This window comes from Protomyctophum parallelum, assembly GCF_964188405.1.
Source record: "Protomyctophum parallelum genome assembly, chromosome: 15".
Taxonomy (NCBI): domain Eukaryota; kingdom Metazoa; phylum Chordata; class Actinopteri; order Myctophiformes; family Myctophidae; genus Protomyctophum; species Protomyctophum parallelum.
The window spans coordinates 11,652,154-11,673,831 of record NC_139710.1 but is presented as its reverse complement, the minus strand read 5'-3'; the positions used below and the strand labels follow the sequence as shown (position 1 = coordinate 11,673,831).

Below are 21,678 nucleotides of genomic sequence, written 5' to 3'. Positions count from 1 at the left end.
CTGGAGATCTCATGGAGGAACAGCAGCAGGACGAGGAGGAGAATGAGCAGGAGGAAGCTGGTTTGGGGCCTTCTTCACACACAGAACCCACTGGCATGCTCACACACAGTGAGCCGACTAGGGTTTGTTCATCTGAATTTGAAGGAAAGACATTTGAACCAAAGAGGGAGAAACAGCACACAATGGATTACTCAACCGGGCAACCAATGGCATCACTTGATTGTGATGAGTGGTCATCTGAACAGCAAATGAGAGGCAATGTTTCTCAAGAAGCAGCCTGTTATGGGTAAGCAACACACTGCACTGCGAAACATCAAGCTTCATCTTAGTTCTCGACAAGGCCAAATCTTTTTAAGCCCAATATTTTCATGATGATGTTGAATTCCAAAAATAGCTAATCTACAAGCTCATAACATGCCGCATCCACAACTCTTTGTGTGCGTGTCGATTGGCTATTTTCAGCATGCAACACTGTCGTACAACAGGGCACAAATTAAATATTATAACGTGACAAATTGCAGTAGTCTGAAATTCCCCTTCAACTTAAAGCAATAATTCAACATTGCAACATTTTCTCAGAGTTCTTATGACACACACGGTAGTTACTAGTTCGTTAGTGTGTTGGAGCATCGGCATGGAATATGGAAACGCTGAGCTAAAAGGCCATCCCAAGGTCTGGTAGGATGTTGGATGCACATGATTTGTATGCACGTGTGCATGTGTGCAATAATGGAAAGATAAAGGGTCATGTGGTGAATATTGCACCCATGTGGCCTTGCAACACACCTCAGAGAGATAGAGAGAGAGAGAGAGAGAGAGAGCGCATAAGTGAGAGTGAAAGAAGTTTATTTCTGTTAGTACAAGTGTGTGTGTGTGTGTGTGTGTGTGTGTGTGTGTGTGTGTGTGTGTGTGTGTGTGTGTGTGTGTGTGTGTGTGTGTGTGTGTGTGTGTGTGTGTGTGTGTGTGTGTGTGTGTGTGTGTGTGTGTGTGTGTGTGTGTGTGTGTGTGTGTGTGTGTGTGTGTGTGTGTGTGTGTGTGTGTGTGTGTGTGTGTGTGTGTGCGTGCATGCATGCATGCTTGCGTGCGTGCGTGTGTTTATGTATGGGATCCGGATTTGATCTGTGGCCCTTTGTGTGTTTATAAATCTGTTTACGCCTCATTAAATATGCATTACCTGCCTCATTACAGCTGGAGCCCCACCACAGCTAATGGAAACAGCTCCCCTAGCTCAAGGTGTGTGTGTGTGTGTGTGTGTGTGTGTGTGTGTGTGTGTGTGTGCGCGTGTGCGTGTGCGTGTACGTGCATTAGTACAGGGTGTAACATTTTGCTATTTATTTTTTATAAACAATCACTCGTGGCTGTTCTTAAATAAATGGCAAATCGCCATTTATTTAACCAGGCTGTCTATCAAAGTAAACGTGAGAGCAAAACATTACGTTAAATGGTCTGCTATTCCATGGAAAACATCATTGCCAAAGCTTACATTTTAGTACATTTTAGCATTACAAAGAGTTAATTAACTCCATTTCTTCTCCATTTCTGGAGGTACTCAAATGAGGTTCATCTGTGGCGTTTATTTATTTTTTATTATTATTTTGTATTTTGAGAGGTGCTACTGCTAGCCCCTTCTATGCCCAGCTTTCCGGGCATTGGCTTATAGCGATGATTTGATTGGCTATTTGATGATATTTGATTTTGAAGATAAAAGTGAGGGCAGAAAAGTGATGATTTGATTGGTTGAGCACGGAATGTGATGTATGATGATAAGAGCACCTCTCACTTCACACGTGTGTGATTCTTATTTTTACATCTCTTTTTGTCCCTCAGACTCCAAGAGGTGACATCAACTAAGACAACCAATAGCTCAACTGATGGCCAAACCCAATATGGCTATAACTATCACTACCCTGACCAGAGAACTGAAACCCAAAGTGACCTTCGTCCAGTCTACTTTGAAACCAAAGGTGACCGCCAGCAGGACAACACTGATGTCTATGCAGAGTTTGGGACTCGGCCCACAACGGCTGGGTACGGATCCCAGCAGGTTGGAGAGTATTTTGAGACTGGAGTTGCAGAGTACAGCTCAGAAGGTCCAGGACAACACCAGGCTGATGTTCAGTATCACAGAGGAGTTGCAGAGTACAGCTCAGAAGGTCCAGGACAACACCAGGCTGATGTTCAGTATCACAGAGGAGTTGCAGAGTACAGCTCAGAAGGTCCAGGACAACACCAGGCTGATGTTCAGTATCACAGAGGAGATTTGGGGGTTTACGGATCCAGAGACGATGTTCAACATGTGACCTCACGTGATGGAGAGTCATCATACCATTCAGATCTGCACCGTGAGAACGAAGACCATGCTCAGTATGTTCCAGACGGATATGCCCATTTCCTCTCAAGGTTAGACCTTCACTAATAAAGTATGTGCTGATCAGTAGGCACACTTGGGCCATTTAACTGTACAATCATAACACTTTCGTATGGCCCAAAGTTAGCATTTACACCTCCTGGACTGATTGATAAAGAGTATAATATAGGCATTAGGCAGTTAATATAAACCAATAGCCATCCTTGATGAACAAGATGAAAATGAGCATGCTTGTAAACAGCAAACTGTTCTGAAGAAGGATGGCATCCTCTTTTAGTGAACTCTTTCTTAAATGTGACCAGAGGCTGACGATTTCGGTAGATATAAAAGCGCAGATATTTATGTGATATTAAATAAATTCCAATCAACATTACTTTAAATAGCTTATAGCTGAAAGTTTATTCATATTTAACCTCTGCTCTAGTTGTTTTCCAGAGGCTTTGTAGATTACAGTTGCTATACTGTCTCTTGCCATAAGGAGGCAGCATACAACCTTTTAAAGTGGTACTTGATTTATTTGGCAAAAATATTCATGGTAATGAATAATGATAACATGTTTACATTTTAATGGTAATCTATCATTGTTGATGCATACATTTTTTTCTTGCATTCTCCAATTCTCCAAAACAAATATTGCAATACACAAATAAAAAAAGAGAGTGATATTTTTAACTGCTAGAGAAATCAGAGCAGAGAACATTTTAAGAATTGGATCAAACTCCACTGGCGCTGCTAGTGTTGTGGTAGCTTGTGTAGTGTGTAGTGTGTGTGTGTGTGTGTGTGTGTGTGTGTGTGTGTGTGTGTGTGTGTGTGTGTGTGTGTGTGTGTGTGTGTGTGTGTGTGTGTGTGTGTGTGTGTGTGTGTGTGTGTGTGTGTGTGTGTGTGTGTGTGTGTGTGTGTGTGTGTGTGTGTGTGTGCATGTGAGAGTCTCAAGCGTTCTTGTGTCAACATGGTAAGTAATTTACGGCTTGCCACTCTGGAATCTCTTCCGTGTGCCCTCCTTGGTGAGAGATATATGTTAGTTCCAGCCTTTGTTGCAGGCTTTAATTGCCACCCTGGAATCTCTTCCGTGTGGGCTCCAGGCACACACAGTCTATGATGCATGAGACTTATTGACTGATGCAAGCTCGCAATTCATTTCCAATGGGAGTCACATGGTTTGACACAACATTTTTGTTGTATGAGGGGGAGGGGGGCAGTCGAAACGCAGCCGAAAGCAGTACAACAAAAATGTTGTGTCAAACCATGTGACTTCCATTGGAAATGCATTGGGAGCTTGCATCAGTAAACAAGTCTTATACATCTCGCATGCATCAATGTTGTATGCTAGATCGAAAGGTGTGAGTGAAGCCTAAGTAGTTGGTGGCTTAGTTGCCATACACTACACGCACGGTTGATGACATCAACAGGGTCTGACTCTTTCGTGGAGCATTCGCCTAGGTGGGCGTAGTTTTGAGGTTATTATTCTCAAAAGGTTATTTTGAGGTTATTATTATGTGAGGTTAGGGTTAAGGTTAGGTTTAGCCATAGTTTTTGTGAGGTTAAGTTTAGGGTTAGGTTTAGTCAAATAACCACATCCACCTGGGTGAATGCTCCACGAAAAATGCATTCCCGATGTCAACGATCGTGTTGAACAACACAAATCGATATATCGTGATACTTCCTCCCGCGATATATATATTGTGTCATCCTCCCAATATCGTGATATCGATTAGTACTAGTAGTAGTAGGTTACACATTGTTGTGGACAGACAAGTTGTGGACAAGTTGTAAAGTTGCAATCAGTGTTTTACTGTTTGGAGGAGGCAAGATTCATGTACATTGTATATGTATATTGTTTGTGACATAAATAATCTTGTAAGATTTTGGAATACATAATTGCCGATTTTTGCCTTTACAGTTACAGATATCGTGATATATCGTTGATGAATCTCTTGCAATATATTGAATGTCACAATATCGCGACACAAATCTTGTCAGATTTTGGAATACATAATTACAGATTTTGGCCTTTTATGATAATAGTTACAAATATCGTGATATCATTATCGAGGGCCTAATATTGCCACAGATATCAATCGTATTGTGAGGTACCCATATCATCCCACTTTTTTCACATCCAATTTTTGGCCAATAATTAGCTAATTATGCAAATTACACAAACTAAACACAACAGTATAAATGGAAATATCTATATTCTTGGGGTTCTCAGAACCCCAAGAATCAAAATATGCCACTCAACAAAGATTATTAAGTAGTATGGTGACCACAATTTCATGGATATGCCCCCTGAAAAGTAGGCGTGGACGATTTTATGATCAGGAGTAATTTTTTACTAAAGAAAGGAATCGTTGGAATGGATTCAAGAGTCAGGACCCACAAATCCATAATTAGACATCCCACCCACCTGGGCAAGACCCTAACCCTAACCCTATCCCACCCACCTGGGCAAGACCTACGCTGAAAGACTATCATTTGTTTGGGCGGAAGTTGCGGGATTTTAGCGGAAGTATCGCCCAAGATAGATAACAAAAAATAGCATACATTGCATTGCCATGAGTTTGAGTTTTCCTTTGTCTCTCTCTTCTCCTTTTTATTCTCAGAGTTTATCTCCTTTCTTCTGTGAAGTATCAACATATATATTAGGTTACTTATTCAAATTTAATAAAAATGACATCAAGCACTCCAAAGTTACACAACAAGGTTTGGACTGTATAGACATATTAGACAATAGTTCCATTGACAGCATCCTGTGGTGTGTGCGTCGTGCGTGTATAGATTTGATGCTTGTGCATGTGTGTCTGTGCATACTGCAACGTTCTACTATTCCAATTGCATTATGGGTATTTGTTTTGTCCCAATTTGTAAATCTAATGACCCGCCTACTCTTTGTAGTGCCAGAGGGATAAGCAACCCCCCTCCCCTGTGGGCAAGTGTTACAGTAGTGTTGAGTGTGCTGTGCTTGCATGTGTTTAGTAAGTAAATGTATTTTATTTTAGTCATGTGCAAGTGTGGAATCATTGCTTAGAATCAAGAGGCCATGTGGATTTGTTGTGTAAAGAAATCTAAGGTAGGGGTCCTTGTCAGTGATGTCTAAAAAGTGTTGCAAAGTACTTGCTATACTTTGTGCTGCATTTCTCCATTGTTAGCAGCCCATATGCTAATAAGGGTTTGTTAGAGGGGCTGGCTGCGAGTGGGGAGAGGGTCAGCAACACTGCTTGGCATTGTCTCACCATCCCACACGTGCAGGTCTGGGAAGGAAGCAGTGAGTCTGTCTGTCTCTTTCTGTCACTTCCATGCACATTTATCTCCATGTGATTTTTTTTGTATCTCAATATATCAAAACACTCCTCATCCAATGGAAAGGGAAACATGTGACAGTGTTTTTTAAATGCTTTTCTTTGTTTTATTCAGTCCAATACTGTGTGTAGTCGTGCCCTTGATTGTGGTAGCAATGGCGATGCTGGTTTATGTGGTCGCTCATTATTGTATTGATGTGCCTCTGGGCAGGTCCTTTCAACAGGGAGATGGTGCAGCAGGAAGGGTGACAAAGACGGCCTCCAATGATGAAGACGAGATGGATAACAGAGCAGGTAACATCAACATACACTATAATATCCAGTACCAGTGCTGATATCTGAAGCATTTTCTTAGCAGTACTTATCGTGATTACCTCTAAATACTACTTTATAGCCTACTATTAAATATTATAACTTCCTCACACGCAGGTTGTCTAGAACAGTGGCTCCCAAGAGATAAGTTTTATTATGTTACGTTTCATGTGTCCCCGGGACCAAAACCAGTGAAAATAGCCGGTCTACAAGCTCAAAACACCTCTCTTGTCTCTTGGATATTTTGAACATGTACAATTACGTTGAAAAATATTTGAAATTTAATTTTAGTTTCTGAAAATGTTTTGATTGATTTTGATAAATTCTAGTTCTAGTTCAAAATACAATGCATAGAAAATACGAAAAAGACAAAGTTAAAAGAATAAAAATAAGAATCAACCCAGAAAAGGGTAGCCTATATGTACTGTAAAAAGCTTCACGTTGAAGTAGGAGACGATTGTGGTTTTAAAACCTAACATTTCAGCCAATGAAAGCTGAAGTTCTCTTAAATGGCTATCTTTAGAAAATATCACTCATTCTTTTCTGGATTCTCTATTACAATCATACTCACACTGGAATGTAATTTAAACACTGGATATGATTTAGCATTTCCAGAACTGCTTTAATTTGCAGATGTGTCCAGAAGAACTGAGCATTTGGAGTGGGGCCTGGCATCTAAATATAATCTATAATGTTGAAATATTCCTATAGATTTGTATTAAACAGCCTCTTCATATTTTTTATTTCAAGACCAAAAATAACCACCATTTCATTGTGGTAACAACACTTAATACTAATGTGACTCATTATAGGCCCTGACCCACAACAGATCACTGCATAATGTTATCTTATCGTGTTTATATTACCCTGCCCTGCCTAGATCCACCCTCCACCCTTGATCTGTCAGGAGGGTCCAACCAAAGAAAGAAGCTGTCAGCCCCTCGCATTAATGTGTCATTGGACCATAGTGAAGGGTCCCTCCTCTCAGACGATGCGCTAGATACAGGAGATGAGGCCTTAGACACAGGGGATGACCTGGATCTTGATATAGATGACCTGGACACACCTGATGAGGCTGAGTCCCTTGAATTCAATGGACAAGGTCAGACATGCACCCAAAGACACACACAATCATGTCATGTCATGGAAAGAACAAATGTAAGCATGGATAAAATGGTCTGAAATGTTGGACATGACATACAGTACATGCAACAGCGGTGCGTTTATAGGGAATGCAAGTAGGCCGTGTTGGGACCCTAGAAAATTAATCTCGTTCCCGCGTCATGGGCACTACTCATTCGATGCATTTTTGCATAGATAATACCCTTCTGGACTTTGGGTTAAAAGTTCTACTCATAATATCCTGCAGTATTTTGTCACAAGCCAGAAATGTAAATAGAGGTATATAACCAAAAAACGAAAATCTTGTGCTGCTGTTTTTGCTTGTAAAATCTGGCATATTGATTTTGGCAACACAAAATCTTTCTCAAATGTCATAAATACATATACCTAACATCTGAAACAAGTATTGGTGCCTTAGTTTACTATTATGTGAATCTAGATCATGAAATGTATCAAATTTGTTAAAGAGAACGCTTCAACTAAAGTGATTGGCACCTTGCACAATGAAACATACACATAGTACATTTAGCCAAAAGCTAAACTTTTGACACGTTTGGCAAACTTGGAGTCGATTTTATGTTTTTTTTATCATTGGAATTGGAACATTGGAATGTTCCAATTCATGATTAAATCAATCTAGAACACTCAGGTTTGCCATTATGGCGTACAGCTTCCTCGCTGTATGCACCTAAACCACCCACTCCAGTGAAGTCCCCACGACGGAGCCTGCCTTCCTCACCAGCCATTTGCAGCATCCTGTTGCATACGCTAAAAGATCTGAGCCTTCTCGAGAAGAACACAGTGCATCAGAGTAGTCAGACCAGTCCAACGGCCTGTTTAGGTGCACAAGGAAACTAGTCTTTTTTGCATTATTCCAATTTAGGGGGGCGTGGTAACATTTTGATAGATTTTCAGCCATTTTGGGCCAAGGTGCGCTGCTTTTCTTTCATTACACAGTAGGTTGTGACATTTTTTATGTATGAAACATAAGCTTTTGGCTAAATGTACTACCGGTATGTGTATGTTTCATTGTGCTGGGTGCCAATCATTTAAGTTGAAGTGTTTTCTTTAACGAATTTGCTACATTTCATGATCTAGATTCACATATGAGTAACCTAAGGCACCAATTATTGTTTCAGATGTTAGGTATATGTATTTATGACATTTGACAAAGATTTTGTGTTGCCAAAATTTATTTAACACATTTTACAAGCAAAAACAGCAACACAAGATTTTCGTTTTTTGGTTATATACATTTCTGGCCTGTGACAAAATACTGCAGGATATTATGAGTAGAACTTTTAACCCAAAGTCCAGAAGGGTATTATCTATGCAAAAATGCATTGAATGAGTAGTGCCCATGACGCGGAAACGAAACTGAACAAAAAGGGACCTCACACACAATATGGCCTAAAGGAATCTCCATCGTTATTGAAACTCCCCAATTGTTAGACATTCCTCAATTTACCACTAAACTTAATTCATGATAATCCCAGTGGCATGTGTTCTTCTGGTCAAAACTTGTGCAGTCCTACAATCCCTGTCATGATTAAACTGACCACTGAAGCAGAGTTGCGACTAGTATATACTACTTTGAATTGTTTTTAAAACAGTACATGCATCATACTGCATGTAAGCTTTCACTTTAACTGCTTGTGAATGTCACAAACAGGAGAGTCGGAGCCATGTGCAGGAGCAGGACGAAGTGATGCTGTCCTGGAATGTGATGCATCTGAGGAGCGCAGTGACAGCAGGCTGTATAGGAGCATAGTGATTGGAGAGCAGGAGCATCGCATTGATATGAAGTGCATTGAGCCTTATCAAAGAGTCATATCACATGGAGGTATGTCACAAGGAAGCACGCACGCACGTTGTCCAGAACCAAGACAAAAGGGCTCTGGACAGGGCCCCTGCCCAGGGTCCATATATGGAGCTGGCCTGTTCTGGCCTGTTCTGACATCACAACACTATATTTGGGCATGCCTGACACAGAAGTCCATATATAGGAATAAAGGCACACAGAGAGACACATAGAGAAATCTCCATATATGGGCATAAAAGGGACACAGACAGATGGGTGGAACGGGTACTCTGACACGGGTACAACGGGTATTGCATAGCCGGGTGGGGCATGGGTCTCCAACTTCCATCATTACTGACTGGGTGCTCTACAGCCGGGCACCGGTCTAGTAGCCTGTCCCAGCCAGTGGGCTTTCTGCTCTAGAGGGGCGGGCATGGAGCAAGCGCTGGGAATATTGGTTCACCGTTAATAATAATAATAATAACTTTATTTATATAGCACCTTTCTAGGCATGAGCCACAAAGTGCTGCACAGGCATAATAACAAGAAAAATTCACAATAGAAAAATAGAAAAACAAATAAGTGACATGATCTATCTCTATCATAATGAACGTAATAAACAAGAAATACCCAAACAAATCAAGTTAACACAAGATCAGTAAAAGGCAGGGAAAAACAAAAACAGTTATTTCTAGGAATGCTTTTTGAAACAAATGGGTTTTAAAACGTGTGAGGGAGTCAGTGAGGCGAATTCATTCTGGAAGCTCATTACAGAGCTTTGGTGCTCGGATGGCGAAGGCCCAATCACCCTTTGTGACGTAGTTCGCAGTACGGAAACAGACCACTTCTGACAGCAGGCTGGCAGTCATTATGCCATTTGACAACTGGCCACAAACTGGGCCACCATGTTGGTATGTACTCCTCATCCACAAAATCAAAAATTGGGGCCACACAGCTTTGATGATTGCACCATTCTTCTCTTTTAACTTTTTATTTTATTTATTATAGAGATTTATGTACCCCATTATTTATGCTGGTGTTATCTGCTCTATGCAGAGTAAGTAAGTAAACTATTTATTTAGCACCTTTCAAAATATGGTTACAAGGTGCTGTACAGTGTACATCTAACACCAGGTTCATCTCCTCCAGTCTCAAAACAACCTGGTTACATATTGTATATTCTTTGTGGTCATCATGTCCAATAATAGTTCAATCTGCACGCCATGTTCTGGTGTGAAAGGCTGTACTGCTAGTGGGAATATTTTGGAAATGATTTGATGTGTCAGATTAAATGATAAAAGAATAAAAGAATGGGAGAGATTCTGGTTTGTCTGCAACCATCTGTGTTTTTAACTGTTTCAAGCAGGTCTCCACAGATCAGTAACAATAGCATTCTTTTCATGGATCTTCTGAAACAGATCTCAGTCACGTGTATTTACTCTCTCATTTTGTTTTATGAGCAGTCTTTTTTTCTTAGGAGGTTCTTAAATTGTTGTTATTTTGCTAAATAAATAATTATACATACAGTAGGCCTGCATTTGAATGCTGCTTATCATTTCCATTCATATGGTTACAACATAACAATAAACTGCTTTTACCATCATTCAAGTTTGAGTTGTATGCTTGTACTGTAAATCTGCGATTTTCACAGTTGTACGTACAACAAAGTATATATGTAGGTTTTAACCACTTGTTAGTGTCCTTATTTTGGGGGGAACATTAATAGCCAAAAATAGCCTATCTACAAAGTGTTGCAACATGACGCATTGTGAACTTGTAGATCAGCTGTTATTGGCGAAGAGATTTGGTGTAGGCTGAAAAAGCAGTCCAAGTACAGGTGCATCCCAGGTCCGTTTTACTAAGATAAGATTAGTGGGTAAGTACAGTAAGTAGTTAACTCTCTTTCCCTCTCTCTTGCTCATACAGTACAAGCACATTGTGATCACCCATTATGTCCATGTTTCCAGGCTACTATGATGACAAGAACGCCATCATTGTGTTTGCAGCCTGCTTTCTACCAGACAGTGACTGCGATAATTACCATTATGTTATGGAAAACCTTTTCCTGTGAGTATAACACACAGCTGCCAGTGCCTTTAAAAAATAACAAATAACAGCTGACAACAAAATATTTGAGTTTTGTGTGTGTGTGTGTGTGTGTGTGTGTGTGTGTGTGTGTGTGTGTGTTAGATATGTGATCAGTACTCTGGAGTTAATGGTGGCCGAAGACTACATGATTGTTTACCTGAATGGTGCTACACCTCGTAGGAGGATGCCTGGGTTTGGCTGGATGAAAAAGTGCTACCAAATGATAGACAGGAGGTAATGGACGCAAGCACGCACGCACGTGCGTGTGCGCACACACACACATGCGCACACACAATGAACATACTGTTATAATGATGTTATTACAGCATTCATTGTGGGGGAATTATGGTACCTTGTAGTTGTATCGTTAATATGTTGTTTACCTTTGGCCTTGTTCTATATAATATCATCCTAGAGTCACATCACATATTTTGTGTGTGTGTGTGTGTGTGTGTGTGTGTGTGTGTGTGTGTGTGTGTGTGTGTCTGTGTCTGTGTCTGTGTCTGTGTCTGTGTGTCTGTGTGTTGGCACTTGTTTTGTTTGTTATCTGCAGGCGTTCCTTTTTCCCCTCTCCCACTTATGTTATGTTATGTTGAAGAAAAGAAAAAAAATCAACACTTAAACTGAATATATTGAAAAGAAAATTAGCACAAAATCATGTTTGCTGAGTTGAGTCACTCAGTAGTGAGTGTAATGAGTGAGTGAGTAGTAACTTAAGTAATAAGGAAGTAATGTGCTGTAATTGGTTGAAGGAAGTGAACAAAAGTAACCCAACAACTCTAAAGGTGGTGGATGACCTCTAGGGAAGAGAGTGTCCTAATAGGCAGGCAGGTGTGCCACATTAGCTGATGACCCTACCAGCTCTTCTGGGTAGAGCCATAGACCTATATAAATTAAAATATTAAAAACTAGAGGACAGAGCCGCCTGACATATTAGCAACAGTGATTTGCGTTAACCATTACTTAATAATGGTGATTTGCCCTTAAGTTGTGCATGTCCAGTCCATTACACCAGTACAAAGAATTGTTCAGGCTTGTTTGAGAGGTACAGCACTGTATCGCTACTAGGTCCTTCCCTACTCTTTTCTGACATAATGCTTTTATTTGGCCTCATTTTTATATACTCTAAATGCTTGCCTAATTTATTGTTCTACTTCCGAATGGAGACCATACACTCACTCCCACTTTTGTATTCTCTTGTATTATTGTTCTCATAGGTTGAAGAAAGATCTTAAGTCATTCATCATCGTTCACCCTTCCTGGTTCATACGGACAGTGCTGGGAATCGCCAGACCCTTCATAAGGTTATAGCATTATACTTGCATAGTCTCACATGCTTTTAATGTAGCTGACACGATCCAGTAGTATCTTAACTAACGTAACTTTCTAAGAAATAGAAAGTAAGTAGTAAATGGGACTCATGCTGCAGCGACTTTGAGTGACACGTCCTCGACACAAGTATGTGTTTTCAATTGAATAGTGTTTAGCTATCCTAATGTTAACCACATCAATCCTAGTGTGTCTATCTTGGGCAGATCATTATAGACAAAAATATATGTTTTAATCAAACAAATAAAACATTTATAGAGATAGCTGGCTTTTCAAAGGACAGTGTTACAAGGACATGAGGCCAGTTCTACCAGAGAACCATTTGTTTGGTTTGGCAAGGTAGCTTCAAGGTATTCAAGGAGTGTCGATGGCATTCAATTGTAACATTCTTTGGCAAAAAGACAGCCACACGTTTGTTTAATTGTTTTGATTCATTAGACCTAATGTTAAAAATGTGAAACTTGTTTGACAAAACAAAAGTACATGGTGAGTAATGCATTGCAACGCCTTTGTGAGCTATTCATCTGTAATCCATTATTTCTTTCTTTCTTTCTTTCTGGTCCTACATCCTACTCCCACCTCTTCAGCTCAAAGTTCAGCAGCAAGATCAAGTATGTGAACAGTCTGGCAGAGCTGCAAGGAATGATTCCAATGGAGTACATCCATATTCCACCCAGCATTGTCAAGTGAGTCAGGCTATGCTTTGCACATTTGTTTATGTTTTGGAGGCTGACATCTTAGGTCCTTTTTGGAAAATAAGTCTCATGTGCATATTGTCACAATAAACAGTGCTTTATGGATACATATTTTGATGCTCTTTAACCCATTCTGGGCGGGAACCCCTTTTGGTGTTTTACCCCCTCAAGCCGGGAACCCATTTTGGGGTTCTGTACAGTATGTACAGTATTCAAAAAAATTAAAACTTTGATATAAATATTTGAAGTTTTTCAGAAAACTTAGGTCAGGCTTAAGAAGTCCTTTTTAGAATCGGCCTTAGGCCTAAATGGTTAACACTGTGTAGGAAGGTGATCCCTGAAGTCTGCTTTGCCTGTAACGATAAAATTCTAACTAATATTGGAGTGTAATGTTTAACTTATAGAATGTTGGTGTTGTGTGTTGAATGTTGGTGTCGTGCGTCTATTTCTTTTAAAACATAGCCTAAAGCCTCTCTGTTTGCTGCTGCCTTTTATTTTATATATTTCCATTATTCTTATGCACTGCAATTTTACACTTCTTTTGTTTTTACTGTATTCAAATAACAAGTCAAATTTCAACATTAAACATTAAACACACTTGTTCTTTTACCCGTTGCACCCGCAGTGCAACTTGGCACTGGTGTACTGCAGTCCTTGTTGATGCTATTTTGCCATAATGGTGATGAGCTGCTTCCTCAGCATGGCTAAGCACCTGAAGATTCTGAACAGTGTCACTTATCACCTTCTAGTCATCTTAAGGATCTTCGCACCAATTCCTTGACTGGCTGGTTCTAGTCACTTGATTCTCCTCTGTATAACATTTTCTCACAATGTTTAGCATCGTCATGACTCATGACTCATGTAGTCTCTCCACATTGTTCTTTGCATCATCATGTAGTCTCTCCACATTGTTCTTTGCTATTAAGATTCCTGTAAACTGGAGCCATTCTTTCACCTTCTTGGCTGCAGGTGACCTGACTCTCCTAGTGATGGAGAGGGATGTCTGCCTTTGTGTGTCGTCCACTAAACATGCTGTTCTGTGTCTGATGTATCTTCAAGCTAGGCTTTTGATTGATTGATTGAAGAATTTATTAACAGTTTCAAGCACAACTCAATACAAGACTGTTAACTGTGGACAACACCATAAAGCATTACACTTGTTTACAATAGGGTCCACCATGTTCAATTCATAAAAACATTTAGAAACGTACAAATATATACTTCTATCTAGCCAAGAACAGGAAATCATCATAGAGGTAAAAAGGTAAAAAAAAACAGGGGGAAAGGGGGTGGGGGATTCAGATTTTATGGGGGGCAGTTTCGAAATGCAGCCGTCCGTAGGTGCCCTTTGAGAGCGGTTTTGAAGGAGTCAAGGGATTCGCATGTCTTAATGACTGTTGGTAGGGCGTTCCACCGTCGACCCTAAGCCATTCCAGCCTGTCAAAGTGGGCAGGGGTGAGGTGCGTTTGGGGAGTGAGGCCAAGTAGTAGCCTGATCAGTTTGTCTGAAGCCTTATGTTAAGGGCCTTAGAGGTACTGTGGTACCAAGAGGTGCATGCATAGTCGAAGAAACGAGGGCTCCTGTTAGGGTCTTCAAGGTGTTTTTGTTGACCAGTGAGGAGATCCTGTATATGAATATTGTTCTTTGGTTGACCTTTTTGATTATGTTGGTGGCCATTTTATCACCAGAAGGATTTGCCTCCAGGATGGAACCTAGGTAGGTAATTTCATCTTTTTGTGTGATAATATTGTCACCCACTCTAACCAAGAAGCCACCTGCCTTGCTGAGATTACTATTTGATCCAAATAGAATGGATTCAGTTTTTCGCAGGTGTAAAGATAGTTTGTTATCAGCAAGACATGTGCAGATTCTACCGAGTTCACGGCGTAACGGCGTGACGTTTAACTGGCTAGCTCTAAAAACGGAGAACCTAAGTCTGGCTGTCTAACATTACCAACCTAGACTGGTGAGGAACTGGCACAGAGCTCCAGGTGGGACTGGCTCTTGTAGCCTCAGGAGATGATTGCAGATGTCCCTCAGGTGTGGAGATAGGAGCTGGGGAGGTGTGCGTTGAGGTGTGCTTTGAAGTGCTCTGGGACCCTCTATAGTGGCACTGATGGGCACAGAGAAATCACAGCACATGGATGTGAAGGTGATGGAGAGCGAACCGATCCGTAACACAATTATGTGTAATATGCATGTGTTACTTCCTGTGAACCAGTTTGGTGGTGGCGCTCACCCTCCACTCTCTCAGATCACACTGCGGGAGTTTTAAATCCTGACTGATTTTGAAACCTGGTTTCATTCCGCACATGAAGATAATCTTATACGATTTTCTAAACATCACAGTGATCACATGTACAAGCAGATGTTATCAATGGAGCCAATTAAACTTGCTGTGGTAACGGACATAGTTTTGATATATCTGGGAAGACAGATGCTGTGTTGTCGACACACATCGATAAGCCTTCGATACCTGTATCCACTGTCCACCTCACCCATAACAATTTATTTTGAGCGGTCTCTGTATCAAAACTCCTCTCATTCACCTTACGTCTGTCTCCTTGTACAATCGTCTCATTCTGATACATTTAAAATATGTCCTGATCTTCTGTGATCAGATTGGGAGCTACGCAACCTGTTTGTCAACTGAGGAGGACTGACTACAGTAGGTGCAGTAGGTGGTGGATAAGAAACATATTTTAGTAGGAAGGAAGTAGGAAGGTTTCACTGAATTGAGTCATGCATGCATACTCTTCACGGCCGAGCTACACCAAGCCGGCACGCAAGCCCCGCATACGCACACTAAAATACTGGATCTAAAAAGTGATCTAAAAGTGTGTGTGTGCTAGGGCATTAACGAGTTGAGATTTTTCCCAGTCGACTTGTCAGACAGTAAAGTCGAAGTTGAGTCGATGCGTCGTTTTATGACGGGGGGTACTTTAACAGGGGGCGGGTGGGGGGTGCGCGCACTCAAATATGGAGCATGTCAAACGGAGCACTGCGCACACAGTGGTATCTATGGCAAAGCGCTGATTATCAAAACATATAAATGTAATAGTAAACACTAAACAGTGCACGCACACTGGTACAGAGACCAGAAAAGAGAACACAGCAGGAGAGGGGGCATAATTGGCACAAAGCGCAGCAGCAGCGCAGCAGCAGCAGCAGCAGCAGCAGCAGCAGCAGCGCAGCGGCCGGCCAGGCAGCCATAAGAACACAATACAAAATATAACATTAACACTAGTGGCAGTACAGCAGCCCGATCTTCAGAACACAATAGAAGACATATGTCTAGATATTAACATTATAGCAGCCAGCAGCAGTTAACACATCATCAGAATACAATCTGCTGTGCCTGTTACCTTCCACGTTCTGGATGTGAACATGTATTCCTTCTCCTCCTCCTCCTCCTCCTCCGACATCAACTTGATAAGGTCCTCATGTTACTTCCTTTCTGAGCCATGCAAATAAACAATAACCCGCACTGACCGGAGACAGAGAGATTCATGCGTCCCGCGCGTAAAGCTAAACCAGAAAGAGGACAGTCACTGCGTCAGCACGGAGGTCGGGGGATAAAGTTTGGGGATAAAGTTTGCGCGCGCAAACGCTTTGGAAAGCCTGGTGTAGCTCAACCATCAGGGAAAACAGACAGCAAATGCACAATACGTTCTATTTAAAGTCCCTAACTTAGACACAATCATGCCTTTCTCATTCTCCTCAAAGGTACGACGAGGAGCGGGGTATACACAAATTTGCATGCATGAGGTAATTCAACTAACCTGCCTCGATTGGACAGATGACTATACCTGTAGATAACCCTGAAATGTATTGAATGCTACATTTTACCCTATGCTCTGGATTGACCTTAGATATCTCCTTTCCCACGATGTCTTGTATACTAGTAACCTATATATGACCCTGTCTGTGATGTGCCCTGGCCTGTAGTTAGTCCATGTTAGCTTTTCTTTGACTTTTGACCCAAAATACTCTAACCCTTGAACCCAACCCAACACCCCACATAAACCCCAACGCTTGAAGGAGTGAATGAAGGATGGATCTTTGTCAAACTTGCCTTACTCAATATCCTATAAGATTTGCTATAAAATTGCTATAAGGTTATAGCAAAATTGCTGTAAAGTTTGCTATAAAATGATAAAAGCAAGTTATGTCTCATCTGACCCACCTTTGAACCTACTAAAACACAACAAAATAAAGCCTGCCCAAACCTTCTTTCTAAAATGATGCCATATAATTGCTGCTGCAAATGTCATGCATGTATTCTAAACATTCCATCAGCTAAAGCATGACATGCTTAAAGGCCTCCACAGACCACAGCAGACATTCCAGCTCAGCACGTTTATCCCAAGCGTACCATATCTGATGATACTAAACACAGGAAGGTTACCTGGCAGGCTGGATAATTATGTGGCCTACTGGCATTGTGCACAAGAAAGATGATCTATCTGTAGACAAGCAGGCACACAAGCAGAGCGTATAAGATTATAGTCCATATACATGTCCAGGTTGGCAGTTGGCGCTTCACAACTGAAATGGTTACTGCACCTCTGCTGTGGTCTACGGAAGTCTTAACTCCTAGACTCACAGGATATGGAAGTGTAGCCTTCACCTGATGTCGAAATAATTAACACAAATTTGCACTGGTACTGTGCTTGTCCTCTTGATATGTTCTCCCCTACTAACACCTAACATTTACTCTCTGACCGGACTCTAACCCAGACTGGATGAAGAATTAATGGAAACTGCGGCTAAGTAAGCAGTGAATTATTGCTGTCTGTTGAAGTGTGTGTGTGTGTGTGTGTGTGTGTGTGTGTGTGTGTGTGTGTGTGTGTGTGTGTGTGTGTGTGTGTGTGTGTGTGTGTGTGTGTGTGTGTGTGTGTGTGTGTGTGTGTGTGTGTGTGTGTGTGTGTGTGTGTGTGTGTGTGTGTGTGTGTGTGTGCGTGCGTGCGTGCGTGCGTGCGTGTGCGTGCGTGTGCGCTCACGCACGTGTGTGCGTCCGCGCATGTGGTAATGGCTCCATTTGTCAAACTAAATGGGAATACTCCAGTCTACAGTACCTTTCAGTGGGTCTCAACAATGTACAGTACCTGTGGATTGCCAACATTACAAAAAGTTTAATTTATACATAAATGTTGGAATAACAGCTACAGTCCTCAACAACTACTATTACAGACGCATACAGAGCATACACACTAGTATTAAAAGTTGTAATGTATCAGTACTTTACCCAACCAAATTACCATCTTAAAGCCTTTAAGGTGGCTATATGGTGAAATATTCTAAATGAGAACCATAAATGTGCGTGTTAAAACAGTTTCCCCATAAATGCATACACAAGACAATTGATCCAAAACAGGAAACCAGTAAACTCACATGTGACAGATGCAAAGTATGACCGCTGCGATTGGCTGAGACACATGGAGGACGTGCTGGTTTTACCGATAACCAATCACTTCGGTTATCGGCTTGCACACCTCACAAACCTCACTGTCGGCATATTCTTGTTCTTGAAACTCAAGTTAATTAAAAAGCCTTTGTGGTAAAACTTTAGTTAACCTAAAGGAGTACTCCCCCAAAATAATTTGTTTTGGCATAACATACAGTACATGCGTTTGTGCAGTTATGCATCTGGTGCAACCCAGCTCTGTTTAGTTAAATTGATGTAATGTAATTGTCTTGATTTTTTTGTTTTCCCATGAAATAAAGGCTTTTTATTTATGTTTGCCAGAACAGTGACTTTTGTGTTCCCTACTACAGAGCACCTTCTTCACCGAGCACTACAGATCTTTTCTAGTTTCCTGTGATATGTTACTTTTTTCTTTTTTTAACCTTTTTAAACCTCTTAAGTTAGTTTCAGCTCATATAATATTATACTCCATGTAGCCTACAATAAAAGGTTACATTACCAGTGGAGTAGACTGTTAGTTTGTGTAGTGACAACATACCGTATCTCTGTCTTTGTCTCTCCCACTTTCTCTCACTTTTAGAGCTGATAAGAGGGGAAGCTCAGCTGTTTGACAATTAGATGATGTCTGGATGCCGCCTTTCCTCGCCCTACAGTATTCTGTCCTTAACAGTATGTGTACAGTATACAATATGCACATATTAATCAACCTGCAGCACTGCAGTGTACAGTATGGTCCATCAACAAAACATAATGGGCAAAGTATCAGGGAGTTGCTCATGCAGTGTTCATTTGTTTGTATCTAAATCCATTAAGCTTTAGATAAAGTAAGAATGAAACTGTATTTACATTATTCTGAGTACACAGAACAGAATACAGAGTGACACAGAACAGGATTTAAGCTGTGTATTTTATAGAGTACTTTAGGTCTATATTTAGGCCTGTATTAGTTTTCTGTATTCAACTGAGTTTAGTTTTTCTCTCAGTGAGTGAGTTCCCCTGTAACTTGATTTGGGAAAATACATTGTTGCTTATTTTTTACATAAGGCAAAGCTTACTTAATGTTTTGTTCAGTTTCACAACTTTTCACGTTACATGCTGGAATGGCTCTCCTACTCACCATATCACACCCCATCGAAAATATTTACCTAATTTATACTTTATACTTCTTCAACTGAAAATACGATTTCTAACCCGATAAAATGGAGTTACATGTCACCATTCCAGCGCCCCACCTTTCCGAAGATTGACTTCAATGCATTGGATATAAATGTTCAGAGAACGATACATTTTGTACAACAAAGATGGGCTAAACATTCACCTCTAGTCGCCAACTTCACATGTGTAACTTCTCTTCTCTTATTAAATGTGGGAAAACAAGCTGTGAGGCATTGTAAAGAAGTGTTACATTGTAGATGCATTAATGACAAGAACTAATGTAGACACATTTTGGTACTTTCGATCTTAAGTTTTGTACATTTATGTTTTACAGTTTCACTATGTAAGATGAATTACTGCATCTAAATAAACTGTATTTATGACCTAAAAATTGTGACAAGCATGGATGAAAAAGAACGTTATAATCTATCCGTAAACGTTGCCTTATACAGTACTGTATGTCATCGAGTTTCCAAATTAACATGTTGAGCTAAATGTAATGCTTAATTTATACTCCATCATATGACAGTGTTGCGAGCTGTTAAAGAACAGATACAGTGTGCGACACTAAAAGATTATAATTCTGACTTAACACCCATTACTACTAACTATTTTATTTAGTACAAAACGGCTGTCACAGATTTAGGGACACTGGACAGAATTTAGATCACCTAACCTAGATCACCTAACATTTGATGTTACTGTTAATAAGAAGCAGTTGCAATGACATATTGCTGCATTGATAATTATATCAAATGATACAACATTGTCTCCAGTGACAATCCTATCCTACAGTATATGGATTACCTATGTGAATCCATCTACAGCGTTTTGCATCAAAGAAGTTATGAAAACATGAAGTGCACACAGCAAAAACAACGTATCAGACATGAACAGGGCTACATTTGTTCGGTTAATAGAGCTTACTGTGTAATTTTAATGGTCTCTGTCATGCTTTTCATGCTATCGAATGACTTGGCTTTGGCTTGTGTTATCCTAAATAATGATTGAGTTACGTGTGTGTGTGCGTGTGTGTGTGTGTGTGTGTGTGTGTGTGTGTGTGTGTGTGTGTGTGTGTGTGTGTGAGAGAGAGAGAGAGAGAGAGAGAGAAATAAATTGTACTGAAGATTGTACAGTACTACCTTAACCTGTATAGGTTATGTCTGTGATGTGTATTCATTCATCTTTCACTTTGTCTGTGTATATGTAGCCAAAATGGCCCACAACCTATTAATCTGCTGTAAAAATGTCTTTTGCTTCAATAAAGATATATTCCTGTACCTTCTCCCCATGATCAAAACGTGTTTTCTCCGTACTACTATCTTGAATTTGAGCTTTAGAACTTGCTAATGCTAATTCTTATTTATTCATTTATTTCTACGTTTAAGCCTTATCTAGAAAATGTAGCCCTGCTCTTTCATAGAGGTGTATACAATTCTCCAAACGCATGTTTTAGAGAACTTTGTCATGTTTTTACCATATTTTTGTTTGTGTGATACAGATCACTTTTCAAACCATAAGGCCTAGCTTTCCCCTTAGTGCTCAAATACAAACATTACACGGCCACTCGCTCAGGACTGCTTCATGGGGCTCATGTCCGGCCTTGTTTTAAAGGTTTTTTGTGGACTCATCAACCTAATGCGAATTGGGAGTGAGAATGGCGTGCTTTCCAGTGCAGGTGGGACCATCACCCAGGCAACAGGCAATAGTATGCACTGTACACGGCAGTAATAAAACCCTGTAGTCATAAAGATGTGTAAACATGTTGATATAAATTATAAATGTATTAAGTAAATGACGGGAGGGTGTGCTTGGAAACAATGGTGACAGACATGACAAACATAATTCAACTAGATCCTGCAACATAAAATGTTTTAATGGCAGGCCATTCAAACATACATGTGTAAACATGGAAGCATGGAAGTATGGATGGACATCTAATTATTATCTAATCACTCTAAGACAATTGGGCCTCATTTTTTAAGTGATGTAAGAACACATTTCCTCTTTTTATTAGCATCCACAATTGTTTCTTATATTGTTAGTACCCATTCATTTCTGGGATATACCAATGCTTTCTT

At 40.5% G+C, this 21,678-nt stretch overlaps 1 protein-coding gene across 1 annotated transcript; it reads left to right on the top strand.

Annotated features, from left to right (window-relative positions):
• Positions 1-634: 634 nt before the first annotated feature.
• Positions 635-20,831, top strand: LOC310871684 (protein prune homolog 2-like; the record flags this gene model as incomplete). Its single annotated transcript, XM_083783324.1, has 12 exons — positions 635-678; positions 1,189-1,233; positions 1,828-2,400; positions 5,879-5,961; positions 6,860-7,081; positions 8,774-8,944; positions 10,870-10,969; positions 11,093-11,224; positions 12,208-12,294; positions 12,907-13,005; positions 16,741-16,782; positions 19,023-20,831. The coding sequence occupies 12 exons, from the start codon at positions 635-637 to the stop codon at positions 19,051-19,053; spliced, it is 1,629 nt and encodes a 542-aa protein (XP_083639450.1). The 3' UTR covers positions 19,054-20,831.
• Positions 20,832-21,678: the final 847 nt, after the last annotated feature.